The 22,183-nt window shown below is 37.4% G+C and overlaps 1 protein-coding gene across 1 annotated transcript in view; it reads left to right on the top strand.

The window, feature by feature from the left end:
- ttll7 (tubulin tyrosine ligase-like family, member 7) overlaps window positions 1–22,183 on the top strand; it is a 138,459-nt gene that overhangs the window by 85,059 nt on the left and 31,217 nt on the right. Inside the window, exons 14-17 of the mRNA XM_079843959.1 lie at window positions 6,389–6,475; window positions 8,204–8,366; window positions 11,723–12,048; window positions 18,599–18,730. Coding sequence (XP_079700085.1) covers window positions 6,389–6,475; window positions 8,204–8,366; window positions 11,723–12,048; window positions 18,599–18,730 — 708 coding nt within the window. The remainder of the gene's footprint in view (window positions 1–6,388; window positions 6,476–8,203; window positions 8,367–11,722; window positions 12,049–18,598; window positions 18,731–22,183) is intronic.

Genomic DNA, 22,183 nt, shown 5'->3' with positions numbered 1-22,183 from the left:
GTGTGATATTGCTTAACTATATCATGATATACTGTAAATATGAGACAAAAGCTCATACAGGGATATAATTTTTACCTGATATCTTGAATATTAAGGGGCATTCTAACTGCATTCTATAGACTACATCACACAGTGAGTTGTTGCCCTGCATCATGTTTGTCACCAATCAACCTTGGTAGGTCTATGGCGGGGCGGGTGCGTTAAATAATTTTAACTTGTTATTTTTCCATAACTAATTAATTAAATTAACATGGTAAATCGACAGCCCTTTATTGAAGCAGCTATTTTTTTTTATAATAAAATATAAAAATGTAATTGTTAAGCAATGTTTTAAAAGCTTTATTAGCCTTATATACAAATCGTCCCACTGCAGTATTTTCTCTTTTTTTATGAAAGCCTCTGCACTTAAATTATCTATTCAGATGGAGTTCATTATTGTGCTGCGCAACCTCTCTGAAACCTCTGGATGTTCATTTTACAGGGATTTTCAAGGCCAGATATTTGTACCCATGCATATGTTTGAAGGGTTTCATCCTCATAGCACACATTTATGGAATCTGAAATCTGGCTTTGGATTGGGCTTGTGCATGAGTTTGAATGGAGATGGTTGTTGGGCAGGTTGTAGTTTTGAGTTGGGAGCCTTCTGTTGATTGGCAGGGGAGTTTGTGAGCCGTTTCCTACAGAGCTAGTGTCTGGCTTTTTGGGTAAGATTCAAGAGCCCTGAGTTTGTGCCATTGCCATGTGGTCTTTGACCTTCTTGTCTGTCAGTGTGTTTATGTATTGTAGCTTCAGTCTTTCAGCAACCCTGAGCATTTAACATTAGTCTAGGGCCTGTCTAATCCTCACAAATTTACAGAGAGTTTGGTAAGTTACTCAAAATAAGTCATTAGTATTACTAATTACTTTTCTAGTTTTTCATGAAAATACTTTACTAATTACTCTGTCTAAACAGTAATCCCATTACTCTTTACTAAACACAAAAGTGTCTTGTTCCAGAATCACTGGATTACAATAACCGGACAAATTTACATGTCAACAGTACATACTGTTAAAATAAATAAATGTTCAACATCCATACAACCGTTCTATTCCACAAAGGTTCTTTATAGTGACAAAAGGCTCTTTAGATTATTAAAATGTTCTTCACACTAAGAAGAAAAAAGGTTCTTTTAACTCTTTCCCTGTCAGCGTTTAAAAAAAAAGTTGCCAGCCACCGCTAAGGTTTTTGGATCATTTTAACAAAAATATAATTGCTCATAAAATATTTTGTTGTATGAATATCTGAGCATGCCATATATCATAAGAAAGAGCAGCTGCCCTCTGCTTTTAAACCCCCCAAAAAGCCAGCTTCATGCATTCCTTTTTATCAACACTTAAATATGGGCAAGTTTCATAAAACAAAGCAACATTTTGAACAAAAAGCTGAGAAAATGACTACAAAGACTACATCCAGATCAGATTCAGAGCGATGATCAAACAGAAATGGAGTAGACTGAGTCCATCAACACCCCTAATGCTTGCACAGTCCTGTAGCTCGTTCTGGGTCGACATTACATTTAGTAACATTAGGCAGTTTTGATATGATGTTTAATGTTGATGATCTCATTATTTTACATATGCATCTGCTTACATCCGATCGCTCGTCTTCTTCGCCTATGTTTTGATCAGGAGATTCTGTACTCATTCAGAAGATGCGTAATAGTGCCCCCTAGTGTAAAACAGTGAAAACATGGAACCCCAGAAATTTCTGTGTTTGGCGGGGAAGTGTTTTCTCACAATTAACAGGAAATTTCGTGTTTGGCGCGGAAAGAGTTCAGAACTGTTCACTGTCCCAAAATGCTTCTTCTATGGCATTGATAAAAAAAACTTATTTTAGAACCTATATTTTTAAGAGGATATTAGCAGGAAAGCAGGATAAATGCTACACCTATTATTCCTATACACCTGAAGAACTATCAACAAGAGTAAACTGTGGGGAAGTCTGTGTGTAGCACTTGTCGCCCTGCATATTCTTGAGGATACGCTCATTACAAACGAGTGACAGTGGTTTATTTTTAAGGACCCTGATCATTTCAGTCTGATCTTAACAGTATGAGATTTTAGCTTGAATTGTTTTTTTAGCTGTCACAATTTAATGCAGTCGGTGCAAAAAGAGATGCACCGGGCAGCAAGGGCAGCACAAACTACACTGGACCCGAAAGCAAACTCACAGTTCACCCCTCGCAGTAAAAGCTCTCAGTCTCCGCTCTCTCCATGTCTTTATGGACCTTGCTTTGTGCACTGGTGCACAGTTATGTAGGAACAGGAAGGGGCCATCCCCAAACTTTTCCCACAAAGTTGGGAGCATGAAATTGTCTAAAATGTCTTGTTTTGCTGAAGCATTAATAGTTCCTTTCACTGGAACTAAGGGGCCAAGCCCAACCCCTGAAAAACACCACCACACAATAATCCGTCCTCCACCAAACTTTACACATGGCACAATGCAGTCAGGCAAGTACCATTCTCCTTGCAACCGCCAAACCCAGGCTCGTCCATCGAATTGCCAGACAGTGAAGCGTGAACATGTCTCCATTGCTCTAGAGTCCAGTGGCGGCGTGCTTTACACCACTGCATCCAACACTTTCCATTGCACTTGGTGATGCAAGGCTTTGATGCAGCTGCTCGGCCATGGAAACCCATTCCATGAAGCTCTCTATGCACTGTTCTTGAGCTAATCTGAAGGCCACACGAAGTTTGGAGGTCTGTAGCTATTGACTCTGCAGAAAGTTGGCGCAAATGTTTGTAGAAGCAGTCTGCATGCCTAGGTGCTTGATTTTATACACTTTTGTGATTGGAACACCTGAATTCAATGAGTTAGAGGGGTGTCCCAATACTTTTGGCAATATAGTGTATATTGGATATACAGTATATGGTCTGAGGACATGAGAAAACCTGGATCATTTTATTAACAAAAGTAGTATAATATAAAATTCATTGGCTACTCAACGATTTTTAGTGACATCATTTAGATTTTCCTGACCATTTTCCACCATTGCCAGATTCACGTTGATCTGTTTTGGGTAAAGCTGTTTCGGCCAGTCACTGGACATTTCATTTGAAAGTGTCGTAAAATGCGTAAGACACAATGTAATGTCATTTTGCAGAAATGTCGCCACATGCATGCAACAAGCCTGGGTTGATTTCTCTAGAACGCCTAGCAAGCTGTGAATAGCTGTGTGCGGGAGAGAACGTTGCTCTGTTGTTAACTTGCTTTTCACAACCACAACAAGCACTCAGTAAGACATTAACAATGGCAATTTCCAGCTCCTCACCGCAACTTATTGTAACACGATAACAAAATGCAAACTCCTGTTGGAGATGGGTCCACTGCATTAGACACACACCTGACTCAACCTATTTCATATGTCCCCAACATCCCTGCAATAAATTATGCTTAAGGCCTATCTAAAAAGAATACCCCACAATCGACCCAAATCAAGGTAACAAAAACAAATTTCATAAACATCTAACGGTAGCAAAAACTGGTAAATATTGACACATCACCTGCAGTCAGAGTGTTGGCTTATTGTGGCCTTTTTTCTCTTCACCTACTGCCTGAACAATAAGTCTTACTCTGAATTTGGGGAAGAATGGAAGGCAGCGATGAGCAAAAACACTGAGTTTAATGCACTTAAAATCTCTCTCCATCGGAGCCAGAACAACAGATCAATGCCTTGCTTATTGAGTTACAGCTGGGATAATATTTCTGCTTGAAAAGCATGCAACATTTGTAATGGAGAAACACCAGAGTCCATGAAACACAGATCTTACCCTTTTTAAAAAAAACGTTGAAGCAGATTCAGAACAATATTGATCAAATTCTTGAGACTGTGATGATTCAGTCCTCACCAAAATACATGTATTGTTTGTTTATACAGCTGCACGCCTGCCCTTTTCTCATCTGAACTACTGTCATTATCCAGTCTTGTTCTGTTTGGACTTAATGCATTTATTTGTATGAACCAGATGACAGACCATTTTCCACCATTGCCAGATTAACTTTATCTATCCCTTTTTAGATTAAAATTTAGAGTCCCACTTTATATTAGGTGGCTTTAACTACTATGTACTTACATAAAAAAAAGTACAATGTACTTATTGTGTTCATATTGTATTGCAAAACACTTGCTGATATTGAGGTGGGATACGGGTAAAGTTAGGGACAGGTGTGGTGGTATGGGTAAGTTTAAGGGTAGGGTTAGGTGTAAGGGAAGGGTCAACAGTGTAATTATAAATGTAACTACAGAAATTAATTACAGATGTAATTACATGCAGGTAATTTAAAAAAAAAATAATAATTACAATGTAAAAACATGTATGTACACAATATATGCATTGTATCAAATTATTAATTTAAATGTTTGTACATAGTAGTTAAGGCCACCTAATATAAAGGGGGTCCAAATTTGGTCTTGGATTCGAGGCCTAATAGTATCTCTAATGTCAAATTACTAAAATAGTATTATACACTGAAATATAGAAGTTCTTTTTTGATAAATAACTAAAAATAATTATTAAAATAATAATGACTTAAATGGAAAACACCTCTTTTTTGATGAACGTGCTTCTGAATTAACAATTATTTTGATATTTATCAATTAAAATTGTCAAGATGGTGTAATCATATCAAGTTAGTAATGAAGAAAAGGACAAAAAAGTCTGTATTAAAGTTGAAAAAATGTGAAAGGTGTTGCATAATAGGGCATGCAGACAATTAATAGATAAAATAAAATATATTTATAAAAGGATACTTGGAATTTATGACTACATCAAGTACTTAATTAAATTCACCAGTTAGTTAGAATAAAGTGCAAATTAGATTATAAAGAGGAATGTTAACCTTATATAAACCTCAATAAACTGGTCTGCTTTGGTCATAAGCATTGGAGTACGTTGTGCCAATATCAAAAGAACTGCCTGAGCCCCCCCAAGAAGGTTATAGAGGCTTATGAGTCTGGGAAAGGATTTAAAATAATTTCCAAGATATTTTAAGTCCACTATTGTAGCTTACTCCAAAAATAATGGTTTCAGACCACTGGCAATCTGTCCAGGCTGGTCTGTCACACCACTTTCACTCCATGAGCATAGTGCAAGATGTTTCAGGATGACTTAAAAGAACTCCAGGGTGTCATTAAGGGATCTGTAAGCAGCTCTAAGAACAGTCAGTGGGGATGTGCTACTGTTGTAAAAAAGAAATACATCATTTTAAATGCCGCTGGAATTATTGAAACTTTTTTTGTGAAATGTGTTACACTCTAATTAGAATCAGAATTATTAATCATACTGAATCATACTAATAATGAGTTGTACAGTGTTTTAATTTAACTGGTGTTGCTTGCCCGAACCATTGGTTTTAATTCATAAAATATAATGGAAAATTAATTGGTCATTTAGAGTCAGGATTTAGTAATGTGTGATTTGTAATATCAGGGAACTGTAATTTTAGAGTGGTTTCTCATGTGAACTGAGCAATTACATTGAACCCATACTTCAAAGTCAACAGCAGAGTGCTTTAGAATTGACAAGAAGAAATGCTGCACAGATTATGATGTGTTAAACTCAAAGTGTGGTTCAGATATAGTGACTTGTTAGAAGGAATGAAGTCCAGAAGGGAATGAAGGAATGAATCCAGATGGATTCCTGAACTTGGGCTAAACACATGGCTTTGATTTATGCCAAGAAAATGTTTAGGTGTCATGCAAAGCACTGTTTTGATTTAGGAATCTTTTCTTGAAATTACTCAATTTGATTACTTAGTTTGGACTAGATAATAATGTGTTTGAAATATTTTAAAATGAAGCGGCCTCACTAAAATTATTATTATTAATTTTTTTTTTTTTGCTGATTTGACACTAATAGTACAAGTTGGCATATGATATATCCAAAACAAATAAATTTTGGTTTGTTTTTTAGCCTTTTTGTGATATTTGATCTTGACATATAGTATCGCTTCAGAAGGGTCAGTCAGAGTATCCATTATGCCATCCAAAGAATTTGATTTAAAATCTAAATTTTACTATACATATTTGCTTAAAATGATTAATATATGATCAAAATGCAAATTAATTGATTTTGATTGTTAAAAATAATCACCAATATATAATCAATATGCACCAATGTATCAACACATAGTCATATACAGGGAATGTTTCAGTCCAATCAAAGTTTTTACTCAATTCAGTGAAATGCAGTTTGAACTGACTCGTGGAAATTAGTTGTACTTACCAGGTACTAATGTTGAAGCTTAAACGAAAGATGCTATTAAAACCTCTCCGCTCTAACTCTCTCATACTCACAAGTCACAAACAAGGAGGGATAGTAAATCTAGTGTAATGCATTTTTTTTACAGGAGGAAGATATCCTAGACCTCCTGGAGCAGTGTGAACTGGACGATGAGAAACTGATGGGGAAAACCTCTAAACAGAAAGGACCTAAGGTACGTTAGTCACAACTCACTTTCTCAATCTAAACTAATATATATATGTACTGTATATATATGTATACATGTATGTGTGCATGTATGCACCTCCTGATTTTGCAGAGTTAGATGCGTTTATGGGTCAACATATCAACATGTAGTAGCACCTTACCCTGGTTGTAAGCCTAAACTTGCCAAAAATTCGTACCCTGACTAAGACATATTTGGGGAAGCATGTCTGTGTGTGTGTGCCATAAACTAGGTCAACCAAGTCTGACAAACTTGATCTTAAGCAAAAATGCTTTTAAAATGTGTTTACATTGATGCTTTTATAGAAGCTTTTATCCAAAGCAAGTTTCATTACATTCAAGGTATGCGTCATCTTTTCAGTCAATGCATTCCTTGGAAATCAAAACCATGACCTTGGCAATGCTTTCACCATGCTCTACTCTTTGAGCTACAGGAATGCTATGTGTACTTGTATGAGGTAAAACATCTTTAAGAGGCAATTCATTATGTATCCCATCATGATTATGTGTGACATAAATGCAAAATGGTATGATAGGACAATATTATCAATTATGAAAAGAAGTATGAAGTGCAGTATAGTTTATTGCAAAATATATACGTAGTATAAGTATAAGTAGTTTGAGAAGTTGGGAGACTAATTCGATACGTCATTCGCAATGATTCATGGGAGTTGGTGGTCGCCACTGATCTACCACAGTTCTGATTACTTTCATGGTTCTCTGATTGGTGAAATCACACTTCTGAATTCTGACTTCTACAAAAGTGTACCGTCCAACAAAGGCAATAACTACATCAACACTGAAGCTGAAAATTTAGTTCATATCAGTTTTCATGCTCAGTTTTTTCCTAATCTGAATGCAGCTGAGCCCTTCTTATAGGGCTCATGATGGGTCTGTCTTCTTTTTATTTTGTTGGCAATTCTTTGTATCCATGGAGAAAATGTAAGGGATTATTACTTGCAGAACCTGACTATCGAAAATGTCAAAATATAATTCCCCTTTTTTAGTTTGGGGTGAAATATTACCCAAGAATACTCTCAACAGTTTTCATGAGATTCGCTAATAGAGATGTTACAGACAGTTACAGACACAGTTTGGCATGAAATTATATTAATTGGTTCACTTTTGACTTAGCAGAATCTAGGTTTCATTTCAGCAGTATCTGCTCTGATGGATTGGAACACTCTAACGGTGCCATTACGGGGCCATCTGGAAAAATCTGACAAGATAGAAATTAAGCAATTTAAATAGTCACAAGCAGTTCCACCTAAAAGTGGCAAGGAGAACAGGATCACTGTGAATTCTTTCAAAACTCCATTGGAGATTATATTCAAAGTGTTAATTTAGACAGACCTTTGAGCCAAATTGGAGTTGAAAAGGTGAAATTAGTGCATTCAGGAGGCTAATAGTCAGTGCATCCCAAGTGTTGGACAGATATTCAATTTTCTGTTCAATACTTCTTGAAGGACATAAAAGATTAGTTCCCCTGACATGCAATGTATGTGTTTCAGACCAAATGAACATGTTTCTGCTGTGACATTAATCAAGACTTCAAGAAAATCAAGACAGGGTTCGCCAGGCATGCATCACTGCCGCCCTTCCATTAGTGGCAAGCGTTAATTGGACTCAGGCTGAAAGCTGCAGAACTGACATTTTTCTAGGATCTTCTCTCATCATCTCTCCCTGCGGATGTGTTTATGTGATTGTTTGCCTGTAGGTCCTGTCATCCATGCCTGAGAGCAGCCCGACACCCAGAGGGCACAGAGACCCCGAAGACTCTTCGGCCAGCTGCAGCGACAGCAGCTCTGGTTCTGACGCTGATGGAGAAGATGAGAGTAGCAGCATCACGCAGGAGAAACTCTATCGCCCTGAACGCTCCAGTGAGTTCCTCTCCTTGGGCCTGTGAAAGAAACTGCTCTGGGAACCTCTATTAGCTCCTTTCCACAGAAATGGCACTGGTTCTTTTTTTCTTTGAATGGTTCCATAGGTCAGGTTAATATAAAGTTTAAAATTCACGCATGAGATAAAGTTCTCAGCAGACAACAACAACAACAACAACTCTGATGGAAATGCAAAACAAAACTAGATTGCTGTCATTATAATCAAGAAATCTGTTTACACAGGAAACAGTCAATGCCGAGATGTGCCATGCGTTTAGACAGATACCTAAGCTCTATTCATTTTAATTTCTGTGTTAGTTTATGTGTGTCTGTGTGTGTGTGTGTGTGTTTTATATGTAAGATTTATTACATGTTATTTAAATAAATCTATAATATACTTATAAGATTTTATTTTATGTTTTCGAAATACGTCTCTTATGCTCACCAATGCTGCATTTATATCATTTAAAAATTTAAAATAACTGACCTGTAATCCAGGGTGTCTCTAGCCTTCGGGGCGAGATGCTTGGATAGGTTACAGCCATCCCGCAACCCTACCAAGGATTAGTGGTTTGGAGAATGGATGGATTAATGGATTTAAAACAACTGTTCTGTTATAATATATATTTGAAAATGTAATTTCATCTTGTGATGGCAAAGCCACATTTTAAGCAGCCAATACTCCAGTCTTCAGTGTCACATGATCCTTCAGAAATCCTTCTGATATGCTCATTTGGTGCTTAAGAAACATTAATTTATTATTATTATTGCCTTTTTTTTGTTGTTGTTGTGGAAACACAATTATTTTTCAGGATTCTTTGATGAATAGTCAGTTAAGAAACAACAGAATTTATTTGAAATAGAAAATAATAGAATTGAATAAACTTCTGTACTGACACTTTTGATCAATTACATTTTTCCCTGCTGAATAAAAGTGTTAATTTCTTTCAAAAAAATATCTTACTGACCCTAAATTGGAAAATGTGTTATGGCTTTTGACTTAAGCTTCAAAAACAGCAAAACAATCAAACTGTATTGATACATTTACCATAATTAACTAATTAATTACAAAATTAATGTACAAATCTTTTCATTTTGATAACATATAATATTTAACATATAATATATATTCTCTATATTTTGCCATCACAAGTTGCTTTTGATGCAGCTGTCAGATGTTAATTAAATTGATTGCAATCAATTTACAGATGATTGCAAATAAAATTATTTCATTTTAGCATCATTTGAATGTGCTCCACAGTCACATCAAATGTTTCCAGTGTAGAACACTTTAATGATAGTAATTGGGGTGATCTAGTTTTGTTTAGCGTCAGTCTTTCCAGACTGAGTTGTTGTTTTGAGAACTTTACTTGATCTCACTAATGGACCTCTGACGTTATCTGTTCCTAGTTTAAGACCAGCAGGTTTTAGGGGTCTGCTCAGTGGAAAAGCAATTTATCACCTGTGGGCAGGGACCATTAGGGTAAACTTGGAGGTTCTGGGACGTTCTGTTGCTGAACCGCTTTTATAGGTGCTATCTGTCCCTCGATGGTTTCCAGATGACTGCAAGAGCTGCTTATGGCTTAAACTTTTAAGCAGCCTTTTGTCTAGCCAGACACATTAAATCTTCAGTGCCATTTGCAGAGCCTGAGCTAAATTACAGATGTAAATCTACTATAATGCATTTGTTTACCTAATTAATACATGAAACAGAGAAAATCCATCTTTTTTAATTAGGGTCACAGTATTCGCTGGCCCAGTGCAGTGGCTCTTAATTTGACTGGCTGACTGCAGCAGGTGATGTCGTGAGAGGTCCCCCGGCTCTCATGTGATGCAGCTTTAATGAGCTTTTCTGATGTTTCAGTCCGCTGGTTTAAAGGGAGGCTGGTCGCTCAGCTTGAGGAAAGCACAGGTTGGGGAGAAGTTCAGAGAAGCACTTCTGGCATACCTTGTGCAAACAAGCCCCGAAAAATGTTTGTGTTGTAAAATAGAGCTTTTTAGAGGTTTTTTCTATCTATCTATCTATCTATCTATCTATCTATCTATCTATCTATCTATCTATCTATCTATCTATCTATCTATCTATCTATCTATCTATCATCTATCATCTATCATCTATCATCTATCATCTATCATCTATCTATCTATCTATCTATCTATCTATCTATCTATCTATCTATCTATCTATCTATCTATCTATCTATCTATCTATCTATCTATCTATCTATCTATCTATCTATCTATCTGTCTATCTGTCTGTCTGTCTGTCTGTCTGTCTGTCTGTCTGTCTGATCTCATAATTTCTTGCTATAAACAACAGACAACTTTTTTTATAAAATTACATTCAAATATTTAAGCAAAATATAAATGCAATCTAATAGAAAATGCCAAAATGTATATAAAATAAGCTGTTGTAGACAATATATCAAATAATGATGGGGAGCAGGGTTGAATGCTTGAGCTTGAATTCATTAAAAAACATTAAGAAAAAAACAAAAACAAAAAAAAAACATGTTCACTTCCCACCATGCACTGTGCAGTATATAACGATTAAATATAATGATTCTGATCATTAAAATAAGGTAATAATTAACTGCACTTTTTATGTAATTATTAAAAAAAAAAATTAACAGCTAATGTCATAATGATTTTGTTTTTATTAGATACAGACAAAAAGGTAATACACAGTATTCAGAAAGTGTCCAACAGGGATAGGACAGGCCAAAAGTATGCATTTTATGTTTGATAATAGTTTACTATAGTTCAGTAATGGAAAACCAGTCTGTATCCTATTTTGGAAAGTGCCATAGATTATATATTGATTATCTATGCCTGACACAGTTGAAGCCATGATTTTTCCATTAGCCACTAAAAGAGGGACAAAGAAGCAAGCTAACAGGTTTATTTGGTGTGCGAGGGGTCACTGGTGATTGGGTTACTGCCAGAGGGGGCATTAGGCCATTCTGGGGTGACATTGTTTGCCCCCTTTGCCCCACACTACCCTGAGGCCATCTGCGATTTTCTGAGCTAAGCTGCTATAATACCGCATTTGGCAACGTCTTCACTCTAGATTCACGGATGAAGCGGCAATGCCGCTGGCCAGTTCACAAACTGGAGGTCATTCAAAACTGTAGATTTGCTGTATGTGTGTTTCAATTCGCTATCTACCCTGAGTTGGAAACCTGACAGCCACTCAGGCCTGCAGGATGATCACATGGTGCAGTGATTAATGAAAGCTTTTTTCTTTTTTGGTTATTGGATTTCAAATGCTTGACTTAATTTCTGTGGTGACCCAGGAGGGTGTGTGAATGTATTTGTCTTAAATTAAAGTCAAATGCTTTGTTTTTTTGTTTTAGGTCGTGTTCATTGGAAACCTGCCCCTAAACCAATACGAGGTCCTTCCTCCTCCCCCAATTTTTCTGGGCTCATCCGCCGCTCCATGTCCTGTCCACGCTCCATATCCTCTCTGACTGCGCAGTCACCTACCAATGAGACCAGACAGCCAAAAACAGCCACTCACATGGCTAATGCATCGACTGCAGGCGCTCAAACAGCAGCCACCATGACGCAGATGACCCCAGGTCGACCCCACACAGCATCTCGGTCCCAGTCGCTCAGTCGCAACAGTTCTACAAACAGAGTTCCACACAGCAGCAGTCTAGGTGCCATTCATCCCAATACGGCAAGTATCGGTTCTCTCTCTATCACACACTGGGAATATTCGAAAATTACCCTATTGCTCATTCTATTTATACTGTATGTGTGGTGCAATTCCATATGCATGGACTATTGGCTTGGTCAAAAGATTACATTGATCTGAATTTGCAGTATACAACTAGAGCACACTATGTGGAATTAAGTATCCCATAAAGCAATGACCTAACTTGACCTTACATTTCCATTTTGATGAATGAACTGGAAGTTCCAGGGTTAATTTACACCCCAAGAAATCAGCAAAGAAGAAAACTTTAAATATATTTTGCATTAAGAAAATCAATCCTGATTTTAGGTTTTTGCATTATAACATTATATTCATGACAGTTAAACATGTTACACATTTTCTCCTAAATTCATTTTTTTTAAAGTGAAAAATAAATGATAAATATTCAATAATATGTATAATATAAATATAGCATCATTATATAATGATATTGATATTTTTAAATCAGCACATTTTAAAGACAGACAGACACACACACACACACACACACACACACACACACACACACACACACACACACACACACACACACACACACATACACACATACTTATGTATATATATATATATATATATATATATATATATATATATATATATATATATATATATATACCGTATATATATATACAGTGAGGAAAATAAGTATTTGAACACCCTGCTATTTTGCAAGTTCTCCCACTTAGAAATCATGGAGGGGTCTGAAATTGTCATTGTACGTGCATGTCCACTGTGAGAGACATAATCTAAAAAAATCCAGAAATCACAATGTATGATTTTTTAACTATTTATTTGTATGATACAGCTGCAAATAAGTATTTGAACACCTGAGAAAATCAATTTTAATATTTGGTACAGTAGCCTTTGTTTGCAATTACAGAGGTCAAACATTTCCTGTTTAGGTCTGGAGACTGGCTAGGCCACGCCAGAACCTTGATATGCTTCTTACAGAGCCACTCCTTGGTTATCCTGGCTGTGTGCTTCGGGTCATTGTTATGTTGGAAGACCCAGCCTCGACCCATCTTCAATGCTCTAACTGAGGGAAGGAGGTTGTTCCCCAAAATCTCGCAATACATGGCCCCGGTCATCCTCTCCTTAATACAGTGCAGTCGCCCTGTCCCATGTGCAGAAAAACACCCCCAAAGCATGATGCTACCACCTCCATGCTTCACAGTAGGGATGGTGTTCTTGGGATGGTACTCATCATTCTTCTTCCTCCAAACACGTTTAGTGGAATTATGACCAAAAAGTTCTATTTTGGTCTCATCTGACGACATGACTTTCTCCCATGACTCCTCTGGATCATCCAAATGTTCATTGGCAAACTTAAGACGGGCCTGGACATGTGCTGGTTTAAGCAGGGGAACCTTCCGTGCCATGCATGATTTCAAACCATGACGTCTTAGTGTATTACCAACAGTAACCTTGGAAACGGTGGTCCCAGCTCTTTTATCGTATTAGATATATCTGAGTGTGTTGATGATGTTATGACGTTAATCTGCCGTTCTCTCGGCGGCTGCTATGACACTTGTTCACACTACAGTGAGAATACAGCGTTTCTGCTAAATAAAACCAGTAACCGAGGTTAACGCAGATATGACACAATCGACAGGCGACTCCCTCAAACGTATAGCAATAGCAAATTGCTAAAATAGCAATTTCTCACGATTTACAAATAGTTGTAAACATTTGGGATATTCAAAGTACTCAACTGAACAAAATATATAACACTGGCCTAGTGGTTTTTGGATATTTTACTGCAAAAATCTTACATAGTTCACCTTTAATGGCAAAAGTGTAATTACACTGTTTTCAGCACAAACTGGGCTACCATAATATGTGAGCAACATGTATGTACATGCTTGTATTTTTAAGAGAAAAATGTTTATGCATGGTTTTTGAGAAAACTAAATTTTTTTTTTTTAAATTAAGGCTTCAAAACACACAATATATACATGTATCCACAAGACTTTTGACTAATGGGTGTATTTGCCTTGAGTTCTTGCTTCAAACTGATGTGAGAATCATTAAGCCTACTCATTCACATAAAACAATACACTGATTTAAAAAAAAAAAATTTAAGACAGTTTTTCTTCACAAATCCCGTATGTGAGGAGGCGTGATATCTAATGAATAATGATGGATATCACCTTAGAGCATTGGTTCCCAAAAGGGGGGTCTCGGCCCAAAAGAGGGCCTCAGCGAGCTGGGGGGTCGTGTCATATTTTGAAAAGTTGAGCAATGAGCATTTAATAAAAGTCCTTAACTTTTTCTGTTCAAAAATTACAAAATGTATATAATGAACGAGTTCATCATGAATCCATTTTCCAATCTGTGTTTTTGTCTTATCCTGAACCACTATGGTACACCTATAAGTGTTTACATTGGGACTATTTTACACTGGTTCTGATCGCTGCCGCTTTGTAGTAGCCCAGTACCTGCGTGACTCGTCATAGACATAGACATACACAGAGAGAAGTAGTACCGACTACAATGTTCTTCTGAAAGACGCATTATTCTGTTAATAAATGCAAGTTTATTATCGCTCGCTATAGCGCCAAAAGCCTAAAAAATAAAGCCTCACAAATAACATGCAAGTATTGAGGCCACAGACAGAAGTCATTTAGTAATAGCCTATATTCATTTTTTTTTACTTACACACCAGTGTGAATAATGATATTTTTGTTATTGCATTTCAAATAGGGCCAATTTATAGGTTACTCCTAGGCATACGTTTTTAAATTTCAAAGGGCCTACTAAAGTTTTTGTTATTGTATTTTCAATATTATAGGCTATTATTTGTGCATAAACATATCTGGTTATAGTAAATATACCATTTGTTTGAAAACAACACTATATTTTGTCATCCTTGCTGCAAGCTTACAAGAGCGATAATATAATTAAATGTGAAGGGGGGCCCTAAGATATTTTCTTGGGTAAAAGGGGGTCTCAGACAAAAAAAGGTTGGGAAACACTGGCCTATGTGACCGAGAGCAACAGGACAAAGGACATATATGATATATTATATATTGTACTTATCTAGTAAATGCATCTTGATTTAATAATGTTTAAATATTTAGACTAGAAACAAGACAAAAATTACTAAGAGCATTTTGTCAAAAAACATTTTTTTACTATTTTTTTTTTTACAATTTATACAAAATGAAATTCACTGTAAAGAAAGCAATTCACTTTCTACAAAAAAATCAATTTCGACAAAACAAAACTCCAGAATCATTTATTTAGAATGTAGTCAACAAAGGCCTATTATATTTTAAATGATCAAAAGATTTGACCCCACTGAAAAAAATGCTCTTCTTATTTAGTTGAAAATTGTACTTATCTAGTAAATGCATCTTGATTTAAGAATGTTTAAATATTTAGACTAGAAACAAGACAAAAATGACTAAGAAGAGCATTTTTTATTCATGTTACTTCACTTTCTACAAAACAAAACTCGATAAAACAAACTTTGTTTTTAAATTTAAAAAATAACAGTAGGCTATAATATTTAAACATCAAAATGAATAAAAATACGTTTGTGAATAAATGCTTTATTGATGTGACACTTGGCACTTTTACAATAAACACGTTATAATCTGTCCAAAACAGGCCAAATAAATCTTGTCTAAACAGTCTTGCATCTATGACATTATATTGTAGCAGGATTCATATTTAAACAGTCTTTTTACATTTAATAATCACAGATGCTAACAGAATAAACTTGGCCTACCTTACAATCACCCCTGAATCCTTTGCTCAGTCTGAACAGAAAATGAACAGCTTTTCATGAGGTGAATTATTCCTCAACTCGCTCAAAACGATGTAGCTGAAGTAACTTTACAGCGCTTCACTAGATGTATGAGTTGATTTGTGGGCGTCGATTCTGGATCGTCAGTTTTTGAATCTGAAAGAGCATGCGCTCCGTGGGCGTGGCCACATTAGCGGATAATGAAGTGACTTGCGGATGACTGACATCACTCTCTTTTTGAACAGATTACATAAACAGGGAATATTTGTTTTCGATTTGGTTTACATTGTTTAAAACCTGACATTACAACTTTTCTTTAGACATATGTCTCATGTTTGTGAGACAAGTTTTCACTAAGCTAGAGTTCCTTTTCTGAAGACTATCTGAATGAACGTCTTTGACAGAGAGGCTGCAGATCGTGCATCATGTTTGTTTTCTTTATTTTGCAAAAAGCAAAACATTTAGTTTTTATTGTGACTGTACACAAAAAAATAGAAACTTAACAGATTATAATGATGTATAACACTTGCCTGAATGATAAATTTTTTTATTAATTATAAATAATTGTTAAATGAGTTATTTGAGTTTCTTTGGCACTGATTAGAAAAAAGCAAGCCAATCAGAGCGGCGCGACGGCCGACTCGAGAGTGTTAATATGTGCTGATTTAAATGCAGCATTTCAGAAATGTGAATTCTAATGAAAATCACCATTGAGAATAAAATTTTAAAAAAAACTAACCAATTAATCCTGCACACACTGAAATAATGATCATTTAGAAATAATGATAATATTGTGGATATGTGACCTCGGTATCCCATGATTTTTCAAAATTTGATTAGACTGATCAAAGTTAAGACATTTTTACATAAAATTGCAACATAATGCAACAAACTCCCTTTTCTGTTTCTTTATAGCAAAGGCTACATAGTTGCATAGTTCACATAGCTACATAGTTTAATGGGAAATATGTGGAAGTTTGTAATTTTGGACTCTGCTATAGACACTACTGTGGACTGTATATGAAGTAAACAGTAAGCATTACCTTAGTATTTCATTCTGAACATAGACATACATATCTGCTTGGAGACATCTATCTTTTTCTTTACCCTAGATGTCCTCTAGAGAGTCTGAACAGATGTTAAGAAAGATGGCTGATTTAGAGAAGATCTAGCAATACACCACCTGTAAAAATGAAAAATGTCATTTTTATTTTCCCATTGCTGTCCTGAATCATTCCAATCCATCAAACAATAGAGATTCAACACACACATAGACACGCACACGTACACACACATGCACATGCACACACACAATCAGTCAAGCTGTGTTTTCATACTGTGATAGTTTCTTCTCATTCTCACACTCCTATATCCACTCTCGTTCTCTCACTATCTCTGGGCATACCTTGGAGAGGAAAATTTGTCATAGTGTGGAAAAATTGGGAGTGTGAAGCTAAATTGGGCCTGTATTTACAGGCACATTCATCTCGTGAATACCAGCACTCCCCCTTGTTCAAACTCTCATTAAGGAATATTAATCAGGAAAAACAGCACACACACTTATGCACTGTTTAATAAGACTTTAGATTGTGTTTAGCAAGACGGACTACTAAAGCTACATGCTCGTTTCAGAGTAATTGTATATAGGATGCATGATCATCAAGTTAATAAGGCTTCATTTTCTAATAATGGAACCTGTTTAATTAGGATTTGCGCTCTTTCCACAAAACTCGTCTAATACAAAGATTTTGTGCTGTGTTTGTAGAACTCCAGTAAGCCCCCATAGACTATATTCAGTCTTTTGAAAGTTTTTTGCTCAGTATATGAAGCATTGAATATGGTACAGTAAATATTATGAAAACATGCCTGGGTCATACAGTACCTGACAAAACATACAGATTTTTCTTAAACCAGCTAGTCAAACTCATAAAAAAAAAAAAAAAAAAAAATATATATATATATATATATATATATATATATATATATATGAAATCATTGGAATGCTAATTTTATAATGTATATCCTACACTTAAAACTGATAACCTGCAGTGGTTACCTTGAGCTAATGCTACCTGATTCAACCCCTTAATTTAGATTTGTGTAATCAAATATGTCTCATTTGATTTCATTTTATTAGTGTTTTACTATGTTGCAGTAAAACAAATATACATATATATTTTAAGTTAAGTCACCTTTATTTATATAGCACTTTTTACAATGCCGATTGTTTCAAAGTACAACAATTTTGTTTGAATCCGCATACACAAAAATACTACTGTGATGTGTGTATATATGCAGAATATAATTAAATTATAAATATTAAACACAATTTTAAAATAAATAATATAATTAAATAGATCAAAAACACTTTAATAAATAAATGTGTCTTTTTTCATAACTGAAATGAAATTTAAGGAAAACAATGTGGTTAATTGGCATGAAATAATTTAGTCTTTTTTCTTTTGATTTTGGGATGAAACAGCCCCAACATGTTCTTCAGTTTTCTGTGATTCACCCTCGTAGGGCCTCAGACTCTGATATTCCTAACCCTAACTATATTGTGTAATTTTAAAACTTTTGCTCAGTTTGTGTAGCCTTATGTCTGACAGTAGAGATCATTGTTTTTTTCCTTCTCACAACGAGCAGTCAGGCTCCATATGAACACACTGCTGCGATGGCCGAAACAAACCTGATGACTGCAGAGAAAAGACGTCACACTTAATAATTCATCTTTATTGTGTTGGTTCTTTGCATGTGCAGGCGCAGGGAGAGACCCCGCTGAGTAAAGAGCAGGAGGCCGAGCTGATGCAGCAGACGCTGGCTGCGCTCGGGGAGATGAGGATTCGTTATCCCGGGAAGAACGAGGAGGAGGCCGAGGCCGTGTTGGATGAGGTGAGCTACGCAGCTGAGAGAAAGCGCTCGGTCAGGGCAGGCGGACCGGCTGCTCTGTTCCTCTCATTCCCCAAACTCATTTGAGGACGTCCGAGCCTTCCACAGCTTCTCTAGCTGTATGTAGAGTCATTAGACATCCACCTGTATGCTTAATGAGATCCATTAGCTGTCTGTGCAGAAACACAGCTGGCCAACAGCACCTGTTTAAGACACTTTCCAGCATTAATTTACACATCACTTTCACGGCGATTGATCTGGCGTACATTTGCACATCAACAATCATGGAAACACAGCATTTAACAGGAGAAGCACAATTGAACTGATGCCGCTCTATTACCAGAGCTGTGAAATTGTAATTGGTGCTATCCATGAATATGGTACACTTTGGTAATTATTTTATTTTCAACCATTAGAACCACATTATTAGGTGTGTTAGGTAAACTCTTACCTAGCATAAAATTAACCTTGCGTGAAAAGTAGCTAGTTTTAATCACACTAATTGCCTAAAGCCACCCCGACCCCTGTGAAGGTAAAAGAGTAGCAAAACTCGAGAGCTTGTAGATTTGAGAACTTAACAATAAATATTCACAATTGTAAGTTTACAGTCACAGCTCTGATGTGAAAAGCTGAATGCTTTGATTTGCACATAGACAGTAATCAAAAACCTATGGTTTGAATTCGAAGATGCAGAAAAATAGATGCAAATGTATAAAATTATATTTACCTAAACAGAAAGACAGGCACAAATGTGTATCATATTTGATATATATATTTACTTTTGCACTTTACGTCAGTTTTCTTGTGCAACCACAGGTCGCTAACATCAGTTTTATAATATTCCTGTTGCAAAACTCACGTGTGCTTTTGTGAATGCAAATGTGATAGGGCAGAACTGGGGGTAGGGCTAGGGTGAGAATGAAGCCATTTTTTTGGTCGAGCCCTGACAAATGAAATGGGATGTTTCTTTGCGTTATGACATGACGCAACAGTAACATGCAACTCAGCCCTCCATGTTAAGCCACTAAATTCATCTTTGGCATCAAGTATTGTCATTAAATCATTCAACAGCTTTTGACAGTATATCCTATACTGCATATACACTGATCAGGCATAACATTATGAAATTGCTAATATTGTGTTGGTCCACATTTTGCTGCCAAAACAGCCCTGACCCGTTGAGGCATGGACTCCACTAGACCACTGAAGGTGTGCTGTGGTATCTGGCACCAAGATGTTAGAAGCATATCTTTTAAGTCCTGTAAGTTGCGTTGTGCCTCCATGGATCAGACTTGTTTGTTCAGCACATCCCACAGATGCTCAATTGGATTGAGATCTGGGGAATTTGGAGGCCAAGTCAACACCTCAAACACGTTGTTGTACTCCTCAAACCATTCCTGAACCATTTTTTGCTTTGTGGCAGGACACATTATCCTGCTGATAGAGGCCACAGCCACCAGGAAATACCATCTCCATGAAACGGTGTACATGGTCTGCAACAATGCAGGGTGGTACGTGTCTAAGTAACATCCACATGGATGGCAGGACCCAAGGTTTCCCAGCAGAACATTGCCCAAAGCATCACACTACCCTCCGCTGGCTTGCCTTCTTCCCATAGTGCATCTTGGTGCCATGTGTTCCCCAGGTAAGCGACGCACACGCACCTGGCCATCCACATGATGTAAAAGAAAACGTGATTCATCAGACCAGGCCACCTTCTTCCATTGCTCCATGGTCCAGTTCTGATGCTCACATGCCCACTGTTTGCGTTTTCGGCGGTGGACAGGGGTCAGCATGGGCACCCTCACTGGTCATACGCAACAAACTGCATGCACTGTGTATTCTGACACCTTTCTATCAGAACCAGCATTAACTTCTTGAGCTATTTGAGTTACAGTAGCTCGTCTGTTTGATCGGACCAAACGGGCCAGCCTTCTCTCCCCACGTGCATCAGTGAGCCGTGGCCGCCTATGACCCTGTCGTCTGTTCACCACTGTTCCTTCCTTGGACCACTTTTGATAGATACTAACCACTGCAAACCGGGAATACCCCACAATAGCTGCAGTTTTGGAGATGTTCTGACCCAGTCGTCTAGCCATCAGAATTTGGCCCTTGTCAAACTTGCTCAAATCCTTACACTTGCCCATTTCTCCTGCTTCTAACACATACACTTTGAGGACAAAATGTTCACTTGCCTAATATATCCCACCCACTAACAGGTGCCACGATGATGAGATTATCAGTGTTATTCACTTCACCTGTCATATATGACAGGTTCTAAATTAGTTCCCTTTTGAGGGAACTCGAACTGCATCCAAGACACTTTGGGATAGGCCCTCTAGCGTAGCACGTCTGAAGCATGAATGAAATCAGTCACCGATCTTGATTGGTGCTGCGTCATGACGTAGCGTGTGACGGCAAGCCCGGAAGCTACAAATGCACGCCAGCCCATAGTAATGGTAGCCTTTTTGCTCTTCAGCGAGGCGCTCTGTGTCTGAAATATTGTTTGTCTATTTGGTGTTGTTTGTTCCTAATGCAAGATTCAACCTCGTGTTGACGAGGCAGCGCGTAGGTTACGGGTTTGCTATTAAAGTGATACACACTATACGGTGAGAATGCATGTGATACTGTTGGGTGCGAGGCATGCAGTCAGCTCCTGAGGGTGGTGGCTGTTTTCATTAGGAAATATCTCGACGCGTACAACCGTGCGCCTTTCGGGTGTTTCAGCCTCGCGCCTGTTTGGCTTTCTTCTCGAGGGATGAAAGCCAATTGTATTATAACGGCTTGAATCACGTTGCTGAGGCCGTATAAATTCTTATTAAAACAGTATCGTCTGGTGATAATGGCTGCATTTAATTCTGAGGAATTAAATGAAATATGATCTGACTTTGAGGCGTTAGATATTTTTATTCAGCCTATCATTCAGACCATGTTTCACCGGTTGGGTATTTATGGCTGCATTTAATTCTGAGGAATTAAATGTGATATTATCAGACTTTGAGGAGTTAGATACTTTTATCCAGCCTATCATTCAGACCAGGTTGCACGTGTGGCTGATTTATGGTGGCATTTTATTCTGAGGAATTAAATGGCATGTTATCTGACTTTGATAAGTTAGATATTTTAAATCAGCCTGTCATCCAAGCGTGTTTCACCTGTCTGGATATTAATTTCCCGGGGAGGCGGCGCTCTCGTCAGAAGGCTTCTGAGCCGAAGGGCGACCTGAGGGCCGTCCTTCAGGCGAAGAAGGGTTCTGGCAAGCTGTCCTAGCTGCGGCCAGACCGCTCAGAACTGGTCCCCCTGGGGATGGACGACAAGGTCGTTCGGTCCCCTTGGCTCTGGGGAAATCAATGCTGAGCTCCCGCCGTTTACAACGCTTTGGGCCTCGTTGATTTCCCGCGCTTGTGTGCCGCCTCTGTTGCCTCCAGTGGGGCTTGCGATGGGGCGGCAAATGCG

The sequence above is a fragment of the Gobio gobio genome, assembly GCF_949357685.1.
Source record: "Gobio gobio genome assembly, chromosome: 19".
NCBI lineage: Eukaryota > Metazoa > Chordata > Actinopteri > Cypriniformes > Gobionidae > Gobio > Gobio gobio.
The sequence above is the reverse complement of the archived record's forward strand: the minus strand, read 5'-3'. Positions and strand labels throughout refer to the sequence as shown.